This window comes from Pempheris klunzingeri, chromosome 17, assembly GCF_042242105.1.
Source record: "Pempheris klunzingeri isolate RE-2024b chromosome 17, fPemKlu1.hap1, whole genome shotgun sequence".
Taxonomy (NCBI): Eukaryota; Metazoa; Chordata; class Actinopteri; order Acropomatiformes; family Pempheridae; genus Pempheris; species Pempheris klunzingeri.
This window is the reverse complement of record NC_092028.1, coordinates 6,889,254-6,910,837: the sequence shown is the minus strand read 5'-3', so window position 1 is coordinate 6,910,837 and position 21,584 is coordinate 6,889,254. Positions and strand designations below refer to the sequence as shown.

The window sequence follows — 21,584 nt, the reverse complement described above, 5'->3', positions numbered from 1 at the left end:
CTTTTTTTTTTTGAGATACGACCGTGGAGAAACGGTGAATGGCACGACCGGCGTTGAATGATGTCCTGAGAGAGGTCGAGATGATGAACGTTTTACAGGTTGAATGGAGTTTCTGGCTGAACGTATGAGGGAGCTGTGAGGGCTTGAAGTTTGATGAAGAAATGTGGCTCTTGAAAATTTTTCCCATTCATTTTCTATGGCAAATTTGGCACACGTTTTGCCGCGTTGCGCCAAAACGTGCTTTTCGATTGCTTGGAAAAGTCATAGCAACTCGACCGCCACCGAGCCGCACGTTTTGGTGTGTTTTTTATGTGTGTGGTGCGAAAGCTCTGGGAGGAGTAGCGCCGTGAAATTTTGCTACGGAAGAAGAATAATAAGTCAAATAAACGAACAGAATAATAATAGTGGGCCTTGCTTCGCAAGGCCCACTATTGTGCCCTATGCTTTGCATAGCTGGCACAATAGTGGGCCTTGCTTGCAAGCGGCCCCCTAATTAATTTGGTGAACTCGAGATGAACCTTTGGAGAAGAACAGAATCTCTACTATACGTCCTCATTACCTTTTTAGGGTGTGCGTCTTTCAGTGTGCATGTGTGTGGAAGCTCCACGGCTCCAACAATATGTGTCAAAACGGCGCCATTCAAGAGCTGAGAGGAGCTGAAAGTTTATGATTAGGAGTTCAGATTGTTTGTTGTATTGTTGTTTGAGATCAAATTGGTCATGGTTTTGGGTAATTGTTAAAACAACATATTCATATGTTCATATTTTGTATACTACTACTGATAATAATACTGGTGGTAATAATAATAATAATAATAATGTTTAATTGCAACTTCATTACAGAATTTATAATTGCTGTACAACTCAAGAAGAAAGAAAGAAAGAAAGAAAGAGAAATGGACAGCAAAAGGAACCAATGGTATGAGACTCATTCTTCTCTGTAAAGGGGACCAGACATTAATCTTGCAGTGGAAAAATCAGATAAGAAAAGTAATATTTTCTGGATGGTGTCCAAGATAAGAGTTTATTTTTGACAGGGCTGTGCTGATAAGGCTGAGGAGAGGAAGAGTTTTGCTTTGCTAAACCCCCTTGCCAAAATGGTTTGGGGATATATAAATAGCTGTTGCCTCCTAGCATAAAACCACCACTTTACAATAGCTAATATCTGGTTAAGCACACACACACACACACACACACACACACACACACACACACACACCTCTAGTAAGGTTCTATCGCTTCCTATAAGATGTGGATATTTTCATAATGAATATTGATGTAATGCACTTTCATCAACATTAAACTATACACGCAGCCAACAACACTGCATTGTTCTTGCATTTGATAATATTAAGGTTGTGTTATAAATACATTAGATTATTTTGGATTTAGGCCATAAATGTGTCAATAAATGCTATTGGCTCAGAAAGCCCATCTGTTGATGTGAATGTTAGCATAGTTTCAAAATAAATGTAATGATAGAGGTGGGCTAGTTCACACACTGTATGTGTGTCAATATGTGCTGCTAACACCAACTGAATTAAATTAAGCTGGAGAAATGTTCTTTTCTGTGTTTTCTTTTTCCAAACGTAGCAGGTCTAAGGTCTAATGTTAGCTTTCTTTTTCAATTATGCTCTTCCTTCCTCTCTGTAAGGTCCATGTTGGCTTTTTAATAATATCAGTCTCTGCTGTGAAAGTGACTCCTTATGAAACACAAATGTTAGCTGGTGTGAACAAAATGTGTAGCCAAACACCTGCACCCCCCCCCCCACCCCCCACCCCCCTAAGCAAGACAACCACCCACCCACCTCCATGTCACCGAATACCTTCCGCTCTCCAACCACCACCTTCGCCCCCTCCATTTTCCGGTCTTTCTTTCTCCTTCATCTCTCTCTGTACATACAGCGGCTGGAGGAGCTTTGCTTTTGTTACCGGGGAAGGGAAGGGTCAAACCTTCACCTCTCCTTTGCCTCCTGCTATCATTTCTCTCATCTGTGCCCCCTCCCTACCGCTGCTCCTCTTACTCCCTCCCTCCCTCCCTCCCTCTTTTTTTTTTTTTTTGCCTTTGACATACAGCAATTGGCCAAGATTGGAGCGAGTGAGGAGATGCGAGGGCGGAACTCACGCAAAGAAGGTGAACTTTTGACCCTTCAACTACGTGAACCTTCTGCTTTAGGCTGCCAATTAGCCTACCTAGGACATCCAGCCAGGCGGCCCTCTTCATTATAACCCTGGATCCTTCTCGCTCCTCCGCCCGGCCTCAGGCAGGAAGGCAGTGGGGGGGGGCGCGCTTTATACCAGGTTTTAGTTCACCCACTGGCTTGAAGGCTGACTAGGATGCTGCTGGCTGCTGTTTGTTTGCGGCCTTAAGTCAGAAAGAGGAGGGGAAGCAAAGATAGCACGAGGGTGTGCAGAAGATAATCGACAGCGCCACCTTCAAGTGGGATTTTTAATCTCTGTGGCTGTAGCTTTCACCTGAAGACACACTTGTGTGTGTCGGTAACGTTGCACTCACCATTAATCAGCAGCAAACGACGGCAACAGTTGTGGCAGTTTGTGTATTTGAACAGTGAGGGAGAGACTGGAGGATGTTACAGGTTATCGTCGGTTAGAATTCAAAAGGACGGGGCGCGTGTGGCAGGGAGGGAGGGAGGGAGGGAGGGAGAGAAGACTAGAATGGGGCTGTCGGGCTGGTTTCTACCGTCCTACTGGTCTGAAGCGGGCTCTGGTGGCGGCGCGAGAGAGCTGCATTCTGTGGGAAAAATCTGCTCTGGTCTCATTTGAAACCATGAAATAAACGCAAATATGGATCAAACTTTCAGGACGGCAAAAAGCTTAATTTGAAAAGATTTATGGAGCTATAACTGCTGCTACCAGTCTGCTGCTGCTGTTTCAACAGCAAAACGAATATTATTATTATTATTAACATTATTATTATTATCATCATGTTATTAACATTATTATTATCATTATTATTATTATTATTACTAGTAGGAGTAGTAGTAGTAATAGTAGTAGGCTAATATATTTCCCCTAGTGTTTACAGTACCCTAAGAATGCAGTAAACAGTAGTTAGAGGCTAGAGGCTCTTTAAACTGACAACAACGCGCAGTTTGCTTTAATAATATCCTTCATTTGACATATTTATTAATCTGCCGTAACCCGATATCTAACCATAGTCAGTACAGTGAACAAGGCATTAGCTGAAAAATAAACACAATAGCCTACCCACCCATGACCTGGGTGACTTTAAATATTTGCAGTGTTATCAAGGCTTGTCATAATCCATCGCAAAGGCAAATAAGAACCCATTGTGGTCTTATCCAGGCTTTATTCCAAGTCTCACAAAGCGGCACCAATGAAGCCTTTTAATGAATGCGCGTTTAAACTGCAATCAAGGTCGCCTCTGTATTCCAAGCGTTCGAAATGTAAGACGGCTTAATTGACACAGACACGTGTGTCAACCATTTGTATTAAAATATCTGGTAAATATAAAAATACGGCCTATACTTCTACACAGGAGATAGTATGGTATTTTGTAGCAGTATAATTAATCGTGTGCTTAACACCATTATTGGTGGTGGTGGTTGGCTGAACTGTGGGCTCACCACTGTGTATTTACCCAAACTGCCTCATTAACATTGTGGATGTTTTCAGTTTGTTTGAGGTAAACTTCCCTTCCTTCTGACCCGGAAATGGGGAACACTCACAGACCAATAAAAGCAGCCACATGCTAAATCCTTTCCCTTATGTTGGAGAAGTAAACACACAAACACACAAACACACACACAAACACACACACACACACACACACACACACACACACACACGAATGGGGAGTGGTGCGGTGCGCCCGCGAGACTCTCCCAGTGGCGTTGTGTGGCTCGAGCCTGTCTGCTGACCTCGCTGTGACTCCCGGCTCATGCATTATTCATGAGACGTGGCCGCTCGGTTCACCCCTATCAGTATGCAGAGGACATTAAGGCTTCGCAAATGCCAATTTAAACGTAAAGCAATCACAGGAGATGCAAGGCGGGGGGAGTGTGTGTGTGTGTGTGTGTGTTATTGCACGGCACAGGGAATAGGTTATTTGCTTTTTTTTTTAAATAGACTATGCTTCATAGTATCTCCGTCTACAGCTCCACAAATAGGCTTCTGTGAAAATATAAATATGCAACAAATAGCCCAAAATGAACGAACTCGCCTCGCATGATGAAACTGGGGCAAAAAGCGCCGCAAGTTTTCCACGCCGGTGGTTTGTGTAAAAGTCACATGGGATCTTCCCATGCCCGTGTCATTCACCTTTCTCTCTCTCACGGCCATTTCATGCCCTGCCAATAAACCCAACAAACCCAACAAAACACACCCCACTCACTCCCACACAAGGCTCTCTCTCACACACACAGACAAACACACCTTTGCAATGCAGTAAGAACAAAGGGGCCCGGTCGCATTAGTTACTCACCCCACTCATCATCACCACCAACACACAGGCTGTAAAGTCAAACTCAGCGCCTTCTGACAGACACGACAGGTTCAAAGCAGCAGCAAGCCCGTACACATAATACACCTAATGCACATAATGCTGAGGAGAAGCGGCTCTGCAGGCTGGAGCAGCCCTGTGTACATAAACGGGAAACAGATGACACACAGCAAAAAACAAAGGAGCCCATACAAGAGCTGCTACTGAGCCTCCCCATGTCACAGCCTCTCTCACTCATCCCGACAAGAGAAGGGACTACATTTGTGTCACGCGTGACATGTCCCGTCCCTGTGTGTGTGTGTGTGTGTGTGTGTGTGTGTGTGTGTGTGTGTGTGTGTGAAGAGGTCGGGGACGTGGTGAGATGCGGTGTTCCTGTAACATCATTAAAATGAGGAAGTTGATGAAAAATGAATCTTTTTGCTTTCCTGTTTACTGAACTGGAACTTCCTCTAAGACCCAGTCCACCATCGCCTCTCTCTCTCTCTCTCTCTCTCTCTCTCTCTCTCACTCTGTAGGCCGAGTGTAGGCCTATATACAGGAGGGGGGCGGGTATGAACTGTTGACTCACCGGAAATACAAAATACATTTTTGTCAGGCTAGAAAAGAGGCTTCATAACATACACACACCTTACTCTTATTACGATTAGGTCAAACCGCAGGATAACATTTTATACATTTCCATATTTTTAACATATTATTTAAAAAAGAGGGGATGTGAACAGCCCCATGAAAACTCGAATAAGTGGACATTCAGTTATTAGTTATTATTGTTGCATTTCATAATGATATTTGTGAATAAACAATTATTATAAAAAATGCAGCCTAAAAAGAAAGATAAATATTCAATTATTTCTATTTTCAGAGGCAAATAGTCGAATCAAAACTAAGTCAAATGTTAGGTGGCATCTGCTGTAATTAACCTTTTTATTTTTCAAATAATTTTACGAGGAAGAGGAAAGTCCTCCCTAATTTTTTTTCTCCACTTGTGTCTAAATAATTTATGGCATCCCGAGCGTGACTCTAAATAACATTCTTGTGAAGCTTGTGAAAAATCTTTGAGATGGCGAAGGGCAGCGCGAGGAATCCCCAGACTGCAAATACATTGGGGTAGGCTGGCTTCACATGTAAAGTGAACATAATAAATGAGAGTTTGAGAGCAGAGAGCAACTTCCGAAAGCAGAATCCTCCCCTCTTATTAATGGAGTGCAGAGGACACCGGATTAACTGTGTGGTCGTGAGATACACACACACACACACACACACACACACACACACACACACAGTACCCCAGCCTATAGAAGTACTGTGCTTTCCGCACAGGGTTGGTCGCCTACTTAGAAAACATGAATGAATGGATGAATGAATAAACAAATAAATAAATAAATGTAATCATAGTAATTATTACATTATTATAATATAATAAAATGATAATAATGTGGAAAGATAAGGATGGATTAGTTTAGCCTCCTTTTTAAAAAGGCTATAGTGCACATGTTGGAAAAACAATTACCCATATAGTGAGTTACAAAAACACTTCATTCAAGGTCCTCTACTATCTTTTTCTGGAGCTTTCAAGTGAACTTAGCCCTCAGCGAAAGAAGTCTATATTGTGTTCTATTATATTTTCTGAAATCAATTCTGCAGCCACCTTAATTCTAATAGATTTACAAATGCATTATATCTGAGTTTAGTAGACGATAGAAAGCCGATCCAAACATCCACTTCCCCATACTATGCATTTGTCGGCCTCCTCGGGGCGCCATGTTGCACTTAGCCTTAATACAAAAGTAGTATTAATCAACTATCAATTTGACTGGATGATTGCCTGTAACATCGCTCTTTTGATCGAGAGTTTGACAACATGATATTGGCTGATAACTATCTAGACCTCCGCAGTGAATGAATTGTTTCGAAAAAAAAAAAAGTTTCAAACTAGGCTCGCACCTATCGAAATGCGAGCGTCCGCCATGACACTAGACATTAAACAATTTACATGATGGATCTAAGCAATAAGAAGCGGGCGTGCGCGACGAGAGGACGGCGCCTCCTGACTGCTGTTTGACAGCTTGAGTCCCGCCTCAGACATTAGAGGGGAAAAGTGTGGAGAACTAAAAAAGAAATGTACAGGGTCAGAGGAAACAGTGAGACACTGCACTGTTGACTCCTCCACTCTGTTTCTCCTTTTCTTCACAACACAGCCTCGCAGTTACAACCTTAGATACATGTGTTGTTCTCCTTGGCGTCGTTGGCATTATTGGCCAAACATGGCATTTTTTGCGTTTACTGTTTAAAACAAACGTATTATTTTTAATTTCAACTGATTCATTTGGTGTCACATTCTCAAACACGTAGCTTCACATTTTTCTATCTGTTGTGAATACAGAGTGTTGATTTTAATGCGTTTGTTAAGGCTTTTGTAAGGATATTAGTGTCATATTTCACGTTGTATGGTGGTCTGTTTAGATGTTTTAATAGTGTTGGTGTCACGTGGCCTGATTGGTGTTCTGACTTTTCCATGCTGTCTTCATTCACTTTTGTAATTTGTGTATATGGGTGTTATATGGGTGTCATGTGGTTTAAGTCCTGATCACTAACATGTGATTGGTATAGCTTTCGATCAAGAGTTTTAGTTTCATGATCATCGGTGTATGTCACACTGTGATGCCCTGCAATCATAAACAGACAGACAGTTTTGATTTCCCTCGCCTTTGCGGATACAACATGGTAGAAGCACTTAACCTTAACTAAGCCTTTCAAGACAACAAAATTGCAGTTTTTGTGCTATGTATTTGAATAAATTCAGTTTTATCCGTACATATGTCGTGTGTGTGTGTGTGTGTGTGTGTGTGTACTTAGTGAGAGTCAGACAACAGGCCGAAGTTCTGGCGCAAAATAACCTGCAAGGACTCTGATGGTGAGCCTTGGGAATGTTTGTATCCTCGACGCTTTTTCACTCACACCCATCCTGCCTGGAAAATACAGGGGCGGGGTACAGACAAAGATTTTTTTGTACCCAAGGACGCATATCACTACCGGCTGTGTGTGTCTGTTTGCGTGTATGTGTGTGTTGTGTGTGTGAGTGTGAGTGTGTGTTATTGTCCTTGTATTTCTTGGTCAATGTTTGCACTCACAGTTATTTATCCTACTCTTTATTCTTTCTTGAAACATTTTATTACGCACCCTATGCCTGTGCGTAAAAGTGACAAAAAACCCAGTGACAGAAATTGTTTCCTTTCCAAAATGCTGCATAAAATCACATCCACACTTTCAAAAACAAGATAATATCATTATCATATCATAATATCACCAATAATATCATTTTAACCACTCTAACTTTTTTTTTTTTTTTTTTTTTTTTACTTTTGTTTAGTATGTAACACACGTACAGACACACGTGGGTATACAACCACTGTGCCGATGTAAACCTCTCTGTGTCGGCTGCCAGCCACCTCTCCACACTCCACTGCAGCATACAGTAAGTCTCATGCGTGCCTTTGCGCCGTCATTACGCACGGATTAAAACGGTCATTTACTGGGGGGCTAACTACAAGTGCACACAACTGTACGCGTGCACCCACGCACAGCATCTCCAACTGTGACGCTACTACCGCCACCACAGCCACAACAACGAGTCTCAAATGCGTCAAACACACCAGAGGTTCGCGGTACTCAACGAGCAGTTGATACAGCAGCACTACAGATTAAGTGAGTGACATGATAATTGCACAGCTCTCTCTCTCTCTCTCTCCTTAACCATCCCCACCCCTCTCATCTCTACTTAGCCCCCACTTACAGGCACCCTTCAAACACTACTTACTGTGCGTCCTGGCCCTTTCTTTCCGCCGACTTTTCCCAGCGTCCAGAGCGGCACAGACCAGAGCTCGCCGGGCTCCGTTTGTGAACCGGAGCAGGAACAGCGGCCGGTAGAAGTGGCCTGCTCTCTCTCTCACTTACACACTCCCTCCCTCTCCCGCTCTGTCTCTACTTTACTGACCCCTTTAGGATCCCCGCGAAGCCGTTAAACCGTCACTTGCTTTCTAGAATGTGAAATATATAGTACATTGTCAACTCCCCAAAACCATAAAACTAACTTTATGGACCCCACGTGACGAGAGGAGAGCCAGTGAGAGGTATCAGTCTGAGGCCATGCCTGATCTTTACGATCCAACTTAGAGATAAAAACCGTCATCCGTTTGACATGTAAATGTCAAAGCTGCCTTCTTTTTGTAGTTTGGCCCAAAGCAGAAGGGGGTTAGCTTTAAAAAAAACTATCTCACACACATGCACAGACAGAGGAAGCAGGAGATAGTGGTTGTGTCCAGATGAGGCTGGGAGCAGGATCTCGTTTCCCACCATCAGCTCAGAAATAGAGCCGTATGTGAACAGGGAAACTGCAGGAGTATCAGTCGGTGAGTTTAAAAGTTCAGTTGGTTGTTTACAGTTGGAAACCGGGAGAACGTAACTTAATTTGGCCGGGAGTGGCCTTCGTAAGGACGGAAAGGGAGGCCATTTAGAGAAAAGTGACCAATTTGTCCACCGCGAGTAGTTTGTTGTCTTGTCAGACTTGGTGAGCAGAGATTAGAATTTGCCTTTGTATGCTTGTATGTTTGTTCTCTATATCTGTATGTATCTGAGTGCTTTATGAAGTTTTCTGCAATGATTGGTGAGCACGGTGCTGTGATGCTGCTGAGGTCCAGGAGGCTGTCGCCTTGGAAATGCGGCATTCAGGGTTAAAGTGAGGCCTGGAAAACAGACGGCAGGCAGGGTATTGGGTGTGTGATTCGCATTTACGCATGAAGCAGCTCAGTGTTTGCAGCATGAATCATTTGGAAGAACTGAAAAGTGACAGTTGCTGAAGTTCATTTCATTAAAGTAGGCCCAGAAATGCGCGCAAGCTTTCGCGGAAGAAAATGAAGCAATTTTCTGATAGAACTGGTCTCGGATCTGTCAGTTCCTCCACATACAGCTGAATCCGGATCAAACCACACCATACTAGCATACACCATATCATTTGATAGCCAGATAGACTTAATGATATAACACACTGACCACAGAGCTTGGCAGTTGACAGCTAATGTCATTCCGCGACATAGATTTGCATGTGAAATATATGACTCACAAAATAACAATTCCGGCAATTAGCGCATATATTCCCGGTTAATTTGTCTGAACACATTTTCAGCAGAGGACACTGCTCCAGCAAATCGGTAAAAAAAAACTTTTGGGTCGTGTGAATGTCAAGGTTTTCAATCCCAGTTAAGCCGTTTGTGCGGCCGTGTAGTACATGAACAGCTGGTTGAGTCTGTCTGGTTTGGATGAGTACGTGGAGGTTTATTGTTACAGTTTTTTTTACTCCAAGTTACAAACAAATACAAAAAGCTTATTGGCAAAAAAGCTTACAGGCCTCACAGGATGGTAGCTATATCCTTTAGATGCGTGCGCACACACACGCACACACACTCTCTGTCTCTCTCTCTCACACACACACACACACACACACACACACACACACACACACACACACACGCACATACGTGCATTCACACGCACACAATGCAACTGCAAACAGCCAACTAGACACATTTAAAAAAATGTCAATATATATCTATATACATCCTTTCTGAAACATGGATCCAATAATTACAATAATAATAACAATAATATACAGTTACACTTTTCTGAATAATAGAGCTATACACAACATTATGGATGATTACGGAGATGTAGACAGGGCTGGTTTGTGTTTACACACACGCACACACACACACACACACACTTCCTCAATAAAGCAGGAGCAGATCAGAACACCAAGTAACTGACAGAAAGAGAGGAAGGGGACTCAAACTAATAAGCTACACGCGTTATTGGCTGTAAATAATTTACAATAGAAGCTCACATGCTGACTTGTCTAGAAGAACTTGCCAATTACAAAACATCGCACTTGACACATGAAACGATATTTAGACATTTAACAACAGGTAGGTAGCAAGGTTGTAAGGTATGATGTAGGTAGAAACATAGTCAGGTAGCCTTATTTATCCTTTCCTTAGCTCCACTCTTTTCCTCCGGAAAGCTATTCAAAAAACGACGACAACATACAGGAACACTAAGTTTTAGTTTTTTTTTTACAAGAGCAAGTACCTCAGTCAATATTTTTTTATGTTGCCCTAAAACACCTAAGACCAACATGCCGAACAAATAAAAAGTGCTGCGCTGCTGTACAGTACTCAATTGACGATAGGAAGTGTTTTTAAAATCTAGATTTGGAATCTGCTTGTTATACATATATTTCTTCATCGCTGCCACCCTTTGCTCCATTTTCTGCTGGCTTCTTCAGTTATTTCCTGTTCTTCAAGTTTTCATTATTTCTCTACTGTTTGCGGCTTATTCTCCACATAGGAAAGCCTTGCACATTGTAATAACCTTTCGAGGGAGATGGACATTTTTTTTTTTTAAATGGATTAATTTCTAGGGTTGGAAGGCACCAGCGGTGGCAAGACTCATGCTTTTCAGTTTATTGTCCTTCTTCCACTTCATCCTCCGGTTCTGGAACCAGATCTTGATCTGCCTCTCCGTGAGGCAGAGCGCATGTGCGATTTCGATCCGTCGCCGCCGCGTGAGGTACCGATTGAAGTGGAACTCCTTCTCCAGCTCGAGCGTCTGGTAGCGGGTGTATGCCGTCCGTGCCCGTTTCCCGTCCGGGCCCGTCATATCTGAGGGTTTGGAGCGAACAAATTATAAATGGAAAACATACTAAGAACACCCTTGGATTACACTTCTCCCTAGTATAACAGTGTGTTATACACCCTATTATAACAGTGTGTTATACACCCTAGTATAACAGAACTGTGCTCCAAAAATACTATTGGGTCTACACCTCTATGAAGGAATATTGTTCTGTACGAGTTTGTCGCACTGGATTCTAGTGTATTGTAACTCCAGGTGTTGCCTTTGTTATGTCCATCCCCTTTTTACACTTAGATCCAGAATGTACTAATATTTTGATCAGAATGAACCTGCGTAAGGAACAACAAGAGTCGGTAAACCGCCCTTTATTCTGACAGCAGTCTTTCTTGACACGTACAATTTCGACCATTTCCACTCCACAGCTCGTGCTAGAGGATTTGCTTTTATTTGTCACATTACTGTTTTCTTTTTTAACCGTCCCTCTTCACCATCACCCTTTCTATTTCCCCCTTTCACCCCCTCTAGCCCCCTTCAGAGTTTTATTGCCCGTCCTCTGCCTCACCTCCCTAATAAAGTTCCCACACGTTATAAAGCTTCACTTTTCAAAGGAGGAACAGCCTCCAAAGCCTTATTGGCCTCTCTTTCTTTTTTCTCGCTGTTTTTTTTTTTTTTTCTTCTTTTCCCACCCGACTGTCTGCACTCCTCAGCCTGTTGGGCTTTGCTGCCTGGTTTGCCTCTCCCCTGACAGATTTATGACGCTTTTGTGGAATTTGCAAAAATAGAAAAAGGGGCAGAAAATACAGAGGGGGCAACCATCCGGCGTCCCTTGCTTCTACGGGAGGGAAATGCAAAACGAATTGCACCCTGATGCGCTGAGAAAGCACTCAAACACACAAGTTGAGCTGGTTAACCAGAGAGACCAGCTGCCCATATTGTGATTCTCTCTGATTCCCAAATAAGTAAAAAAATAAATACCGAAATGTCTGAATAACCCTTTATCTGCAAGAAAGCAAGACACGAAATACAACAAATACTTGGTGCTTTGCTGGGAGTGTAAACACGTAAGTGACTGATTTCTGACAGTCACGAAAACATTAAATTGACGCAGGCGGAAAAGGGCTTGGTAGGTGCAGACAATACGAGGAACCGCGGCTGTATGTGCGTCTGTCAGCTATTCTCAAGCAGCTAATTTACTCAAATCAAATAAAAGCAATAAGTCTGCTGAATGTTTAGTATGTACACAACTAGAGCACCGCGGCTCCCTATATTCTCCCTCTATCAGCTTTTAACTGTCACAAACCCCATGTGTCCAAAATACAGGGTAAAATCTACTGACCAGCATTATCAGTATTATCTCCCTAAAACTCCCAGGACACAGAGTTAATAAACTGTAAACACAAGAGCAGCATGTACCATGGCTAATGTGCAGCTTTCTCATCCAGGGGAATATCTGTGGTGTTTCGTTGCCCGTCGTGCTACCAGCGGTTGATCCCACCGAGCCGCCCTCCTGTTTCTGCACGGATTGCGGGTGCACGGTCCTAGGCGGCGGGTTACCGCCGTGGCCAGCGTCTCGGGTGTGCTGCAGCTCCTCGGTCTCTGGCGACGCGTCTTCCAGCTCCGTGAAGTGCTGTGCCGTGCCTCCGCCGCCGCCGCCGCCGCCACCACCACCGGAGGAGGTGGAGGACAGGTTTGGAGAGCTGAGATTACCGCTTCCTGGTTGCTCCGAGCGGGGAGACGAGCTCTGGGCGCCCAACTTGGTGTCTCCACTACCGGGTGACAGGAGGGAGTCTGTCGCAGAGGCGAGAGAGCAACTGGACGGCTGGCGGTAGCCCCTCTCTGTGCCTGGGGAGCCGAAGCCCAGGGAGTCCCCGACGACCGAGCCACCCCCGAAGTGTCCTCCGGTGTTGGCGGAGTTGCTGCTCCCCCCTCCCCGGTTGGTGACGGTCAGGTCCATGCCATTGTAGCTGTAGCCGTAAGAACCGGTCGCATGGTGCATGGTGCCGGAGGAAGAGTCCCTGTACGTCCCGCCGTTCATTGCGCCGCTGCTGGCTCCATAATTTAGCAGTTGATAGTCGGGGCCGTTTGGGTAGCGCCCCGAGAACGAGTTTACAAAGTAAGAGCTCATTTAGGTTGTTTTTGAGAGTTGCAGGCTTACAGTAGAGTACTAAGGGGCGCTTGATTTGTTAGATTTCTCTTGGTCGTTATAACGCGGGTACTTTCAACGATTTATGATGTATTAGTGAATTATGGCGTTGCACTGTACTTCGTTTTTAGCTATGTATGCGCCGTCCAAATATGGGGGTGGGGTGGTGTATGTGTGTGTGTGTGTGTGTGTGTTAGATTGAAGGGTGTGTGTGTGTGTGTGTGTGATGGGGGAGGTGAGGGGTGAGGTGAGGGAGGAGAGAGAGAGAGACAGAGAGAAGGGGGGTGTGCGGTCACGTGCTTTTGTTGACCAGTCGTAAATTCTCACCGATGACTTTGGAGAGGTAATTCATGCTCTGAGGTTTCTAATGATGAAGGGATGGGCGGGGGAAGCTCTCTCTCTCCCTCTCTCCCTCTCTCTCTCTCTCTCTCTCTCTCTCTCACACACACACACACACACTCACACACACCCTTTATTCTGCTGCTTGAGCCTTGAGCTACCGGGGGTGAGCTCAGAGCGCCACCTACTGCAGACATAATTTATTGCAATGGTTTGAAAGACAGAAAGCGAAGCAGAGGGAGAAAGTACACACTCCAAAAAAGAGTCTTAGAGAGCTGTCATGAAGTATTCTCTCTCTCGCCCCCTTTTCCCCTGAGTGTGTGTGTGTTGTCTCTCATCACTCAGGCCTGTTAATTGACCTTTTCTCAGGCTGGAAGTTAGGAGCTAGTAACCATAAACAAAAATAAATAACCCGTTAATTATGAAATATTCAACACGGTAATAACAGTCTACCGATGCTCCCTTCCACATTCACTCGAGAGTTTAGGCTTCCATTCTCAAGTAGGTCTACATGGAAAAATAGAACATCATCATCATCAACAACAAGGACAACAAGAATACTACTACTACTACTAATAATAATAATAATAATAATAATAAGTAATACAATAAAAATAACATTAATGGTGTGTCGGACTTTACCAGTAGGAACATTTACTGTGCCATTATGCGCTACTGTGCCATCGTAACATCTGCAACAAGATACAGAGGTGTCATCAGGTCTGCGTGAATTGTTCTCTCAAACAATCACAATCACAGAGCGAGCGATGGTCACTTTTTTCATTAATGTTTACCCCAGATATCCAAAACTGTGGCCTCAGCAAAACCAAGTCGAACACACTGCATCACGCGACAAGTCATGTAGGAAAGACAGATATGACATACTGTAGTATGTTCTTTCTTTCTTTCTTTCTTTCTTTCCCACCCCCTTCTCCCTGCAGCCTCTTCTCCAGCTGCAAGAGAAGGAATGTTAAACCTGATCTGTGACGTCCACACTGCATGGAAATCTGATGATTTATGATTTGTTGATTCCTGGGCTGGGATGCATTTCAGTCAGGGTGCCTCTGTGTGTTTGTAGTAGGACTCAATGTTCACTAAGGTGAGCATGTTTCGTTTTAAGTGTGACTCACACATGTACATGCACATAGGCTAGGACATGCGACGAAGAATTCCAGATTCTTTTGTGTGGAATGATGTAAATGAATGCACTCTGTGGGTGTGTGTGTGTGTGTGTGTGTGTGTGTGTAAAATATGCTCCTGTATATGTGTGCACTTTCAGGCCAAATTTCAGACACTCGGCAGGTCTCACACTGAGCCAGCAAGAGAAGCCAGCAGTTGGAATGGAAATCATCCTCAGTATTCCAAAGTAACCAGGCAAGAATAAAACAACTGCAACAGGTGGCTAAAATGCACAAAACATATCAGATATCAGGTTTATTATTTTACCAGCTATAGTCATGCATAGATGACGATGCTAAATCAGCCAACTTTTGGCCTGAAAGCAAGGCAAAAGCTAATCTGCAACAGATCCCAAAGTGTGCCGAGAATGGCCTGTAAGCCGCAGGGATAATGAAGAGGAGGTGCTGACCCAGTTGGCAGACACTTCAGTGCATACTCCTGTCATTTTATATTCACAATTCCACCATCACACTAATTATTTGTCCTGTTAAACAGGTTGCTGACCATGGTGGTACAAAAACATCCACAGTTTCACACAAGTGCTATGATTTGTCTTGATTTTTGGCATAGTATATACAAAATTGAAAAACTGCAGTGCATTTAGATCTTGTACTGGATTTCATTTGGTGTGTGATGGTCAGGATCCAGGGTTCTAACTCCAGCAGGAGTCACACAGTCTGACTCTACTCCTGCTCAAATTGTTTATGGATACAATTGACAGTAAATATCGCATATTCATACATGTAGTGCAAGAATGTGAGCACAATTTATTGCAATCCATGGAGTACTTAAATCCCCATTTCAAGCTGTGCACAGATGTTAAGATGCTCCAGTTTAGGACATTTTCATATTTTAAAATGTTACAGATTTTATCTAGCTCTTGGTGGTATCAAAGTGCTTCAAACTTGTCCTGAATCAACTCAGAAAATCATAACAGAAACAAACCAGCTCTTCAAAACCCCTGAAAACTATATCTGTGGAGTTTAGCCATGATACATGCTGCAGAGTTTAAGTGGAGGATAAGTATTATAGACAACATTGTTTGTCAGTAAAATGAACCCTTTTGGTCACAGTGAAACCATTTCTGCTGTGTTTGAAGTAGGACATCTGCCAGCATGCAGTTCACTTTACAGCACACATTTTCGAAATCACCAACCCTGGCATGGTCAGAGCCAAAGTAAGAAGCCTATACCATAACAATTACAACTGGTTGGATCAAGTTCTCTGTTACACGGCTTTGATTGTCCCAAATAATATTCTGCAGGGATCATTTCATGGCGAGTCGAACTCTTTTTGTCTGTGGATGTGAAATTGAATCTAGAAACAAAACAATAGACGTTATTAATCAGCTTGTACAGAATTACACCTTTTCCTCAGTGTTGTATTAATAACCACCTTTGCATATATATTCGCTATATATAAATATGCCAACTCAGTATAGCTAAGACATGTGAACATGTGAAATAGCATTTAGTGAGCTGGAAGTTTACAGCCTGTGTGGGTTTGTCCAATAGGTATGGGCTACACTAATCATTTGTAAAGCTGGTTTTGGTTATAAGCTGGTGATAAACTCATACAAATTAAATTAAATGGCATTATTTTAACGTCATTGTAGGTAGGCTAACTGTGTCCTTTTCTGCCAACATAGTAGACTACTTTTAGAAAACACACTGAATATTTGAATATTAGAACAACACCTCATAACCCTGCGTTATGATATTTTATGTCAGTCATCAATATAAAGCTTACTGTGAATTGCCTGTGATGTGGTCTGTAATGTAAGACATAAATTAGGGCTAATCAAAAATGATTGCTAATCGTTTGCAAGACAGGAGCTCTTTTTGGTGTTCACGCCTGCGCTTCACTGACACCCAACTGCGGAGAGATGGACCGTGCGCGCCGGTCACCCAGGGGACAAGCAGAGTTCAAAGGGTCACGAGGACATTGTCCTACTTTGTCTGGGTGAAGTGTGTGTGTATGCATGTGACGTATTTGGCTGGCCTGCTCGAGGACAGGTCAACTTTCTCTCACTTGGTCTGGTCATCAATTAGTTCAGGTTGCAATGAGTAGCGGCTCGCGACCCTTGTCACTTCCCCCTCCGGATCACCTCGTGCGCTTTCTTGTCCCCGGCATCGGACCCGAGTGGCGCGCAGTAAATATGTGCGTAAAAGGCGCAGGTTTCTACTTCTAAACGCTCACTTTGAATACTGAGCTAATTTATTGCGAATATTTTAATATAGCAATAATAACATTTATTGCTGATATTTTAATATAGCAATAAATAGCCCGATTCATCAACAAAGAAACCCCCCAAAACATGGTCTCTCCATACATTTCTTTACATTTTATTGAACATCTCATAGGTAGTATACGCAATTACTTGACAAAAACACTAACATAAACAAACAATGTAAAAATCCATAAAATATCCACTTTCCTGAACGTTTTAGGTAGTCTCGAGAATAACATCAGTAGGTTAACGCCCCCTTCCACGCCCCCACTATACTGGAAAAGGTGGAAAGGTTAAATTACCCCCACCTCCACCCGCAATTACATTATTTCCACCATACATGGTGATTTTTTTTTCCTTGCTTATTTCTATACATTTTAAATATGAACACCATATGACATACATACTCTTTTCAAATATCCTAGTTTTCATCCCCACAGTGTCGTGTGTGTATGAGCTATTTGCACGTTTAATCGAAGGTATAATTCACACAACACGTTTACAAAATCAGAAAAGTCGGGGTGGGGGGGGGGGACAGTCCTAAAGCTTCAAAAGAAGTGCCTGCCAGGAAGTACATTTGACAGAGACAAAACTAAGTAGAATAAGAAGTTAAATTGTTTTCTTGGAATGCAACAAGAAATTGTGTTTTAAACAGTTTGTAATGGTTGGGTTGCGGATTTCTTATTTATCGTATTTTTTAAATACACTTTGGATGCCACAGCTTGGCTCACCACCATCTGTCTGTTTTATGTTCCCGTTTCTTGTTCCTGCTTTCTTTTTAATTTCTGTTCTTATCACTCAGACTTTCCCTCTCATTAGTCTTTTACAAATAATTTGCCATTTTCCGACCACACAGAGAGGCAAATTCAGCCTATGGAAGGGTTGGATACATTTTTCGGTGGGGGGGCGAAATTAGAGGGGTGAATCCACTTCTCTCTCCCCCCCTTTCCTTCTCGCCTTACACGTTTCAGCCCTGCTCCGGTAAAAAAAAAAAAATGTCGACATCTTCTTAGAGTTTCACACCAGACAAACGTCTGTACGAACTTTTAGAAAGGGAGGGGAAGGGATCAACCAGCGTGTCTTTTCGTCCATCCTCCTCTTCCTCTTTTATGTGTCTTACATCAGTTTCTTTCTCCTCTTTCACTCAGTCCCTTTCTCCTCTTCCTCTGCCCCCGTCACCGTTGATGAAGAGGTGGAGGACGACGAGGAGGAAGAGGAGTTGATCAGCTTATTCTCCTTCTTCCACTTCATCCTCCGGTTCTGGAACCAGATCTTGATCTGCCTCTCCGTGAGGCAGAGCGCGTGCGCGATCTCGATCCGCCGCCGCCGCGTGAGGTACCGATTGAAGTGGAACTCCTTCTCCAGCTCCAGAGTCTGGTAGCGGGTGTAGGTCTGCCGGCCGCGCCTCCCGGGGTTACCGAAGGTTCCTGAGAGAAAAGGAAAGACAGAGAGATGAAGTTACATTTTAACTAGTGTTATCACAGCGGCTGTACCTGGTGACCTATTCTATTCTATTCTATTCTATTCTGCTACCTATAACTTCATTGGTTTGGATGCTTTAATGTCCGTTATATAATTGTTTCAGTTCAAACCAACCAATTGGAGATCAATACAGACAGAATTTAATGCTCCCGTTATGTAGCTAAATAGTGTCCTTCTAAAAGTGCGCCTTCTTGGGTTGAGCTGCTTCAGGTAGATATAATTTCTAATCTCTTTTCCGCATCAGTACAGTTAGCTGCTTGGGTTAGCCATCCTGCTTGGATAAACTGACACTTATTTTCTGCTTGATGAAGGCCGGTATTATTAAATCGATTCTTCAGTGGAACTAAATAAACGCCATAAAAATATTCACTGCTGGTGAATAGCAGCATTCAGAGGACAAGAGAGAAGCGCGTTGTTCCCAGTCTTCCAGCCCAAACTCTTGACACTGCTACTACTATTATTATAATCAATATTATCAATAATAATAATTATTATTATTATTATCATTTTTATTATTATATTTCAGAGGGTTTTCCCCCAACGAGGATCAGCTTCCAGGGCTTTAGTCCCCTCTGATCTCCACTAACAGTGTTTTGGCCCCCGGTGGTAAACAAATCGCCATGTTGTCAGTTTAGCAGCCTCAGTTTCTGTATCGATCTGAAATGCGCAGCATGGATAGAAAACCGCACGCTGCTCAAGGCTCATATCTATATCTAAATATCCATAAATATTAACCCAGGCAATTAGATTAGAGATGAGCACTCAGGGTCCCTGTGCCACTCTGTCCACTCTGCCATGTCCAGTTTCACCTCTCATTTATTGCACGCTTTGCATTTTATTCCTTATATGTGTCTTTGCGGCAAAGCCTGTTTCCACCTCATCTATTACAACCCTGCAGGGCTCTGTACAGTACAGTAGCTATACATCGTCCATTATCAGTCACTTGATTCTCAACAGGCCGTTTTTCCTCTATGGACAAATGAAGACTGTGTTGGGGCTCGCAGTATCATTTTAGACTTTGGTTTAATTCACGTAGGAACAGCGTAAATCAACACAGATATATGCTTATTTGAGCAGTTAACTAACTCTAATTATTCCCCCTCAAGCTGGCCTTGCCTGTCTCACTTTCACTCCGAACTTGGCAGCATTCGCAGGCCTGATTGTAAGTGTGATATCGAATCTGTTCGGGCTATGAATAAACAGCGCCTAACGCTGTCAGCGAAACAAGGTTAAGAGTGCAGGCTTTACAAAAGAGAAGTTGTGATATAAAATAAATAAAAAAAATAGCAGCAGGGCCTGTCATGCCATTTTTCCTCCATCAGTGGGATTTTAAAAGTTTGCAAAAATAAACAAATAGATAAAAGAATATGCGTTCTCTTTTAATATCAGGTGGTGAAGTGGTGCGAGAAAAGAATAAGCTTAAGTTAAGTGGGATAAATGTCTAGACTACACATTTTTTGTTTCCTCTCTGTCTATCTATCTTCTATCTGTTCCTTGAGTCCACCCACAGCACTCTCTGACAGGCTGTTCCTCTCAACTTTCTCAGTAGCAGCGTCGGCCAGCAGGTCATATACAGTAATAGGAGCTACAACCCAAACAAACCCGGTTTATGACGGACAATAAAATACAGAGCACATGACTGACTGACAGGCCAACAAACGGGGATCATAAAGCAGCTACTGGGAGAGGAGGAGGTGGTAGAAGAGAAAGGAAAGACAGCAGAGGGGCTGACAGAGGAGACAAACGTCAGTTTTATGATGGGGTATCATAAAATATGCAGTAGAAGGAGACACTCACCGTTGCACGCGTTCATCCGCTGCATCCACGGATAAATAGGGGCTGATGACTTGTCGTCTATCGTTTCACCGAACAACCCTTTGCCACTCAGCCCCGCACACTCCGTTTTACGGTGCATGCCGTCCTGGCTTAGTGCGAGTTGGTGCTCTTCCAGGCTGCATGGGTGCTCCTTGTCCCGGTAAAAGCTCGTGGCAGCCGCTGCAGCCGCTGCTGCCGCTGCCGCTGTGGCATAATCGCAGGCACCGGCTCCGGTTGCGCCCCCTACACCGACCCCTGCCGCTGTCGCCGCAGCCCTGTGGCCGCCGTAAGCTCCGTTCGCTGCCTGCTGGTAGTAGCTGGACGCGGAATACGATTTGTCCTGGTGCACTCCGCCGCTCGCGCCGTACGCCACGGCCGCGGCAGCGGTGACGGCCGCGGCCGGGTAGTGCCTGAGCGGGTGGTCTGCGGCGTATCCCGACGAGTAGAGCGGGATCTGACCCAGGAACGACTCCGCCGCTGCCTGCCCACCTCCACCCGTTCCCGGTAGCGTCACCGGGAAAGAGGAGTTGACAAAATAGGAACTCATCGGGAGGAAGAAGGTTAGACGAAAGATGAGAGAAGGGAAGAGAAGAGAAGAGAGGAAGAGAAGTATAGAAGAGAAGAGAAGGAAAGAGAAGAGGAGAGGAGAAGAGAAAGAGAAGAGGGGAGGACAGGAGGGCACGAGACAAACACAACAACAACGCGGTGAAGAAGGAGGAGTAGAAGGAGGCTAACGGCTAACGGCTAACGGTTCTCCCTCCCGTCCTCCTTCCTTTGCCTTCCCCTGCTTGCACTTTATGATTTGTTGTGTTTTATAGCCGACAGTCCAACGGGCTGCTGCTATCACTTAGTTGATCGCGGATTGGGAGGAGGGGGTGAGGAGGGTGAGAGGAGGGCGGATGGGGGGGGGTATCTGAACGGCTGAGTGCCAGTGTGGGACAGAGAGAGAGAGGAGGGGGAGAACAAGTGTGTGTATGTGTGTGTGTGAGTGTGGCTGAGTGTATGCGTGTGTGTGGGTGTTTATGTGTGCAGAAGATGGGATGGGGTGAGGAGGGGTATACTGGGGAGGCACCAGCTGACCTCAGACTGACCAATGGGAGGCTTCCGTGCCTGGCATTCGTTCGCCCCTTTTCCTTTCGTTGGAGAGAGGAAGAAGAGGAGGAAGCCCAGAGGGGGGGCTTGGAACTACCTCGAACCCACTCTCCACCTCTCTCTTTTTCTATTTCC

The 21,584-nt window shown here is 44.0% G+C and overlaps 2 protein-coding genes across 2 annotated transcripts; both read right to left on the bottom strand.

The window, feature by feature from the left end:
- Positions 1–10,593: 10,593 nt before the first annotated feature.
- On the bottom strand, positions 10,594–13,394 carry hoxb5a (homeobox B5a). Its single transcript, XM_070847167.1, has 2 exons — positions 12,583–13,394; positions 10,594–11,195 (listed from the first exon to the last, which is right to left on the bottom strand). Exons 1-2 carry the CDS (start codon positions 13,292–13,294, stop codon positions 10,951–10,953), a joined length of 957 nt encoding a protein of 318 aa, XP_070703268.1. The 5' UTR covers positions 13,295–13,394; the 3' UTR covers positions 10,594–10,950.
- A 3,707-nt stretch (positions 13,395–17,101) lies between these two features.
- hoxb6a (homeobox B6a) lies at positions 17,102–21,138 on the bottom strand. Its single transcript, XM_070848625.1, has 2 exons — positions 20,340–21,138; positions 17,102–18,487 (listed from the first exon to the last, which is right to left on the bottom strand). Exons 1-2 carry the CDS (start codon positions 20,902–20,904, stop codon positions 18,201–18,203), a joined length of 852 nt encoding a protein of 283 aa, XP_070704726.1. The 5' UTR covers positions 20,905–21,138; the 3' UTR covers positions 17,102–18,200.
- Positions 21,139–21,584: the final 446 nt, after the last annotated feature.